The sequence below is a fragment of the Bos indicus genome, chromosome 5 (genome assembly GCF_029378745.1).
Source record: "Bos indicus isolate NIAB-ARS_2022 breed Sahiwal x Tharparkar chromosome 5, NIAB-ARS_B.indTharparkar_mat_pri_1.0, whole genome shotgun sequence".
NCBI lineage: Eukaryota > Metazoa > Chordata > Mammalia > Artiodactyla > Bovidae > Bos > Bos indicus.
In genome coordinates, this window is record NC_091764.1 from 48,865,229 (window position 1) to 48,872,331 (window position 7,103).

General features: G+C 40.2%; 1 protein-coding gene across 2 annotated transcripts in view; it reads left to right on the forward strand.

Moving 5' to 3' along the window:
* Positions 1 to 6,111, forward strand: part of WIF1 (WNT inhibitory factor 1) — a 92,329-nt gene extending 86,218 nt beyond the window's left edge. For both annotated transcript variants that reach the window (XM_070788579.1, XM_019960878.2), the window contains 3 exons: positions 907 to 1,002; positions 1,513 to 1,608; positions 5,263 to 6,111. In XM_070788579.1, coding sequence (XP_070644680.1) covers positions 907 to 1,002; positions 1,513 to 1,608; positions 5,263 to 5,384 — 314 coding nt within the window. In that variant the 3' untranslated portion in view covers positions 5,385 to 6,111. The remainder of the gene's footprint in view (positions 1 to 906; positions 1,003 to 1,512; positions 1,609 to 5,262) is intronic.
* The last annotated feature ends 992 nt before the right edge of the window (positions 6,112 to 7,103 follow it).

Consider the following 7,103-nt stretch of genomic DNA (forward strand, 5'->3'; position numbering starts at 1 on the left):
CTGTATGGTCAGTGCTATAGTTTTCCAGGAGTTGTGTATGGATGTGAGAATTGAACCATAAAGAAAACTGAGCGCTGAAGAACTGATGAACTATGGTGTTGGAGAAGACTCTTGAGAGTCAGACATGACTGAGCAACTGCACATGTATACAGATTATACGTATATAATCTGTAGTCACAGACTAGAAATTCAAGAAAGTGATTCCATGGGGTGATCTTTGGTCAGTGGACACTGGTGCAGATGAATAAACACTCCCCTCTCTCTCCCTTCAGGCAACTTGAAGGAGCAGTCCATCTACCTGACTCCTCAGAAAGATGCTGCAGAATAGAGCCCAGTTGCTGTAGTGATGAACAACCTACAAACATACTTTTGTGTTGGCTTTTTCTCTTCTGCTGTTGACTCTCCCTGCCCTCTATTCCTCATCCCAAGGATCACTTCCCCGAATAAACTCTGCAGGCAGGTCCTGATTTCTGGAGAATCCTAGGCTAAGACAGAAGTCATCGTGTCCAGGTATAGGCCTGCTTTCAGAAATAGTGACATACAAAAATCAGAACTCAGAGGAAAGATCACTTAGGGGGCTATCCATATCTTCACTTTCAATATATCTTGAATTACAAGTTTTTATGAATCAGATAAAACATTGTTTGTCAAAAAAGTGATATAAATACAGCATTTGAACAATACTCATTGTGGAAGATTCATATCCAAAATTATAAAATATGAGCCTATTTGTCCCCAAAACGAAGCTCAAACAGTAACAAAGCCAGGGTTGATCCGAAATAAGTGGAAATAACTGCCACTTAAAAGCCTTGATCCTCTCAAAGCCTTGCGATTCCTTTGAAAAAAATGTAATTGCCTCTGAAAGGAGAACAGAGTTCCTTGCTTATTTGCATTCTTCTATTTCAGGCAAATGCCCACAGCCCTGTCGAAATGGAGGTAAATGCATTGGTAAAAACAAATGCAAGTGCTCCAAAGGTTACCAAGGAGACCTCTGTTCAAAGCGTAAGTACCCTCTACACACAGCCGACCTGTGTTATGGGGTAGTTAAACTAGCAGGGATCTCTTCTCTCTTACTTCCTAACTTCTGTACCTGCTGCATGTTGCCAAGGCATCACAATTAACCTTTCTTCACTGACATTTATGTTTCTTGAGGTAGACCAAAGACATATGAAATCCATGCATGTAAAAAAAAAAAACTTAGACACATTTGCACACACCACCAAACTTTTTAACTATTAGGAGTTTTCTTAAGGAAGATAAACTTCCATTGCCTGGCAGTTTCAAAGTCCTCCGAGTGTCTTTTGTCACTGAGAAACATCAAGTCTAGCTCACTTCCAGGACTGACTCAAAAGAGTCCAAAACTGACTTCTAGCTGGAGACTGACTTAGAAAAACACATGAAGGGATGAAGCCAAAACTAACACATTCGAAAGAACTGCGGGGAAGATAGCTGCGTAATTCTGTTAACCGGTGAAAGCTCAGGAAACTTTCTATTTATCTCCTTTGACTCTAGCTGTCTGCAAACCTGGCTGCGGCACACATGGAACCTGCCACGAACCCAACAAATGCCAGTGTCGGGAAGGCTGGCATGGGAGACACTGCAATAAAAGTGAGTGTGAACTGTCTGGGGAGCCAGACTCTTGCACGTCTATTCCCTGGCTCCAAAGGCCAGGACAGACAAGCCATAACTCAGCTCTGCTTTCCGTTGCATAAAACCAACTTCTCCTCCTCTTCCTGCTCTCTCCACTGGTCCCCACTACCACCAGAACTCTCTAAGCTTTAGAGTGTAGAGGAAAGAAAGCATCGCTGTAAAATACCACCACATCTGTAAAATATCACCACAAATATTTTCCAGGTTAAATTAGTATTCCAGGTTGGTTTGGTAATATGGTATGTTAACTATGATAGAAATGAATAAAAGTAAGATTTCTAAATCAAATGTAGATCAGTAGCTACAAAGTTCTCATGTTATCATTCAGGATTGATCAAGGAGCATTAGAACATGAGTTTTGCTGTGTAAAATCTTTACACTGTGTTGGTTTTGGGATGCTTTAAATAGGTTCTTTCAAGGGAGAGAAGAGGTCTGTGAAGTACAGGAGAGATGTTAACATGGAGTTGTATTTTTTTTCACATTTACTGACCACCAAAAATGGACTCTCTCTCCGGGAGTTGGTGATGGACAGGGAGGCCTGGCATGCTGCGATTCATGGGGTTGCAAAGAGTCGGACACGACTGAGCGACTGATCTGATCTGATCTGATAAGATAATAAACCACTGGTCTATTTTATACACAAAATGAAAGTTAAAGTTGCTAAATTCAATCATTCTGTTTTGATTGATATCGTCTCTGTGCTAAGCATGAATCCAGGCACTGGAAACATACCAGTGAACAGACAGAAAAGATCCTTCCTGGTGGTGCCCAGAATTAAGAGAGAGGGGCAGTCGATCAGCAAGTGAAGGAAACAAATAATGCATTTCTGCAGTTTCATCCTGCAGCTTGAACTCTAACTGCTGAGGGTGGACCCACTGGCTACTTTCTGTGGGCAAAGGAAGGCTTCATTCAGTCATGCAGCTCCCTTGATTAATACAAGTCCAGATTGTGCCTATCAAGTTGTTTCCAAAATAATGTACACAAAGTGAACAGATCACTTTCATATCAGGTGTTTTTCTAATGGTCTCCAAAGGGTGATGCATATAGCCCGGTGAGTGTGGAATAATTATCTGGGGTGCTAAGGGAAAATATTAGTTTGAAGACATTTAAAAAAATATTTTATGTTCTTTTATTACATTTATGTAGAAATTTTATATGTATAGTTATATATCTCAATCTCTAATTCCTACTTTTTGTACATATTTTATAACACACATTGTACTATTCTGATATGTATAAAACCAGTTATGTGTAGCTTTACATGTTTGTTTGTTTTAAAGTATATTGGTGTCTGGCCTAGGCTACACTGAGCCATTGAGCTGAGTCTTTTTTTCACCATTGCCTTGGCTGGATGGTAGGTTGAATTGGCTTCAGGTGGACATAGCTTAACAAAAAGTGGATTCCTCTGGAAAATGGCTCGTTTACCCAGGTGGGAATGATGGAATGGTACCAAATGGGGCAGAAGGGGACCTTCCTTCAGGTAAAAGACCTATAGACAATTAACCATTCCAAGAAGGCAAGTGAGAGGCCCTCATGCATGCAGTTTAGGTGAGCAGTTCTGACAGGTCTCCCAGCCCCAGTAGCACCCTCACTTGTAGACTTTGCTGCTGAAAGCTTTTGTCATCTCTGCCGCCTTCAGATTCAGGCACGCATTTCAGATTCAGCCATGCATGTCAAGAAGATGCCTTGGTGCTTGATTAAAATGCAAGCAGGTTTTACAGGAGAGGCCCCCCAGCCATTTTGTACAGTGGCTGAGAGAATCAGGCTGAAAGAATGAGGTTAATTTTGCTTAAAAGGAGATGACAAGGAAGCTGTGAGGCAGAGAGTTCTGCTATGAACAGATTTCCAGTGAGGCGACACATTGGGAGGTCCCAGGCACCCAGACATCCTAGATGGGAGGAGGACACTGGAGACAGACTTCCTGGCTCAGGCTCTGCCTCACCAGGGAGGTTTGGGCTTCATGGGTGGCAGGGTGAGCAGCAGGGTAGGGATTGTTGGCTCATTGTCTTGGCCGGTCCATGAGCTACTAGCCTACATGCTGACAATTCAAAGAAAAGCATTCAGGAACAAAGCATTCTGTTCTCAGCAGTTACTTAACGGCATGCTTGCATTTAAAAACCACAGGGAACAAATGAAATGCCAAACTTGACTCTAATGCACAGGAAGATGGAGGCAGATTTTTAACTGCTGATCAGTTTTAGGAAATCAGCAGAAGTGAGTCAGTGATCCAGGCATCTTCAGAAGTTCATAAGTAAGAAGAAAAGAAGTCTCGAGTTGTGTAACTCACAACTCACATTGTATTATTGTGTTATACTCCTCTTACGATGAACTGGAAATGCTATCAGTAGACACCCATCTTGACCAAGGCTCACAAAAGCCCACTGAGAAGGAGGCAGTTCAAATCCTAACCCTTCTCTAATATATGTACTGGTGTACTTTTTTTTAAACACTTCTCTTTTCCTGAATTCTTTTAGATTGATTCATTTTTTAAAACTTTCTATTTTGTATTGGGGTACAGCCAATTAATAAACAATGTTGTGATAGTTTCAGGTGGATAGCAAAGGGACTCTGCTACACATAAATGTAGCCATTCTCCCCCAAACTCACCTTCCATCCAGGCTGCCATATAACATTGAGCAGAGTTCCCTGTGTTATGCAGGCCTTGTTGGTTGTCCATTTCAAACATAGCAGTGTGTACACGTTCATCCCAAACTCCCTAGCTATCCCTTCTACCCATCCTTCTCCTTCACCCCCTGCAACCAGAAGTTCATTCTCTAGGTCTATGAGTCTCTTTCTTTTTTTAAGTAAATTTGTTTGTATCATTTCTCTTTAGATTCCACATATAAGGGATCTCATACAATAATTCCCCTTCTCTGTCTGACTTATGGAAGTCTTTAATTCTTATAAAATTCATATTTTGTGTAAATGCAATAGCCATGCCTAATCATGTGATCTTTATGAAGAATGGGAGTTGTTATTATTGAACTGCTGCTGCTGCTACTGCTAAGTCACTTCAGTCGTGTCCGACTCTGTGCGATCCCATAGATGGCAGCCCACCAGGCTCCCCCGTCTCTGGGATTCTCCAGGCAAGAACACTGGAGTGGGTTGCCATTTCCTTCTCCAATGTGTGAAAGTGAAAAGTGAAAGTGAAGTCGCTCAGTCATGTCCGACTCTTCGAGACCCCATGGACTGCAGTTCAATAATAATGGAGATTGATTTTGCAAGGCAATGAAAGGATCAATGACAACGTTCTCTGCAGAAGCACTCCTGCAATGAGACCTCAGTGCTTGATCCTTACGAGGCTTTGGATGGAGAACATCCTTCCATTCAATAACATTCATCCCAAGTTTGCTTCATGCGTGTCATGACCAAAATATATAGTGAATCAGAGATTCAATGGAAGCCAGATTTGATGGACTTAGTAAAATGAATTTCTTTTAAAAGAGATCTTGAACCTGTAACATCTCATCATTCAGGTAGCTTTTTGTGGTCACTGTGGTCTTTCACTCTGGGTTGGAAAGGGAAAATGGATTTTATTTGAATGGTGAATAATGAATCTGAAGAGCTTGTTTTTGTAGTTTCTTTTCTTTTAAGCTGTGAATAATTTTGCAGGGTATGGAGCCAGCCTCCTGCATACCCTGAGGCCAGCAGGCGCCCAGCTCAGGCAGCACACGCCTTCAGTTAAAAAGGCCGAGGAGCGGCAGGACCCACCTGAATCCAATTACATCTGGTGAACTCCGACATCTGAAACATTTTAAGTTACACCAAGTTCATAGCCTTTGTTAACCTTTCATGTGTTGAATGTTCAAGTAATGTTTATTACAGTTAAGAATACTGGCCTGAATTTTATTAGCTTCATTATAAATCACTGAGCTGATATTTACTCTTCGTTTTAAGTTTTCTAAGTACAGCTGTAGCATGATGGTATAGATTTTCTTGTTTCGGTGCTTTGGGACCAACTTTATGTTATGTCAGTTGTTCAGGTTAAATTTTTGTCTTTTCAGTGTGTACTTGGCAGATAATTTCCAAAAGTGCAATGCATTCACGGTATTGAGAGGCTGGGCAACATTAGAGAAGATAAATGGAATAAAAATGCATAAATCACAAGGGTTTGGATGAAGCAGTTAAAAGTGCTGAAGTCTTCGCATTTCAATTTATTTTGTCATGTATTTAGACACTTGTTACATTTTTTGAATTCCCCTTAAACTCATAATACATTTTACCTTACCATGACCTTACCATGATTCCAGAGAATTCAGTATTAAAAAAGAGAGAGAAAGAAATAACACTGTGGTAGTGACATTTAATGATATAATATATTGTAAACACAATAAAATAGGGAATATATGTATGAACTGTTGGCATTGGCTTGAAGCAATATAATATATTGTAAACAAAACACAGCTCTTACATAAACATTGTATACTGTTTGTATAAAATAAAGATGCTGCTTTAGTTTTCTGAGTGTGGTATGGAGTGGTCTTTGCATGTGCTAGTTTATGGAAATAAAGTTGGTTGCAATTGAATAGAAGTTAAAACTTTGCAATATCATAAAAAAGAGAAGATATTCTTTCCCTGACTCTGGACTAGCTCTCCAGCCCCATCTTTCCCTCCCAGTTCTGCCTCTGCTTCAGCCAGGCCACCCTACACTCCTCTGTTGTCAGAGCCTGCAACACTCCTATTTATGTCAGCTCCCAGCTTGTTGTCATTTCTTTCAAGAAATCTTCTCTAACTAGACCATGTTAAATATCCCATTAGTGAAGACTTTCTAACGGTGTGAAAATATTACAAATGAAAGTGTTACCAACTGGGAATGTAAATTGATGCAGCCACTGTGGAAAACCGTATGGAGATTCTTTAAAAAACTAAAATAGAGTTACCATATGATCCCACAATCCCACTGCTGGACACATATCTGGAGAAAACTGTAATTCAAAAAGGTATATGCATTTTAGCATTCATAGCAGCGCTATTTATAATACCTAAGGCATGGAGACAACCTAAATGTCCATCAGCAGGTGAAAGGATAAAGAAGATGTGGGATACACAGTGGAATATTACTCAGCCATAAAAGGAATGAGGTAATGCTATTTGCAGCTACATGGATAGACCTAGAGATCATTATACTGAGTGAAGTAAATCAAAGATAAACAGTGATATTTCTTATATGGAGAATCTAAAAAGGTACACATGAACTTATTTACAAAATAGAAATGTAGTCCGAGATGTAGAAAATTAACTTATGGTAACAAAGGGGGAAATATGGGGAAGGATAAACTGGGAGATTGGGATAGACATATACACACTATTATATATAAAACAGATAACTAATAGAAACCCACTGTACAGTACAGGGAACTCGACTCAGCACTCTATAATGATCTATATGGGAAAAGAACTGGAAAAAAAGTGTATGTATGTGTGTCGCTGGGTTGCTTTGCTGTGCAGTGGAA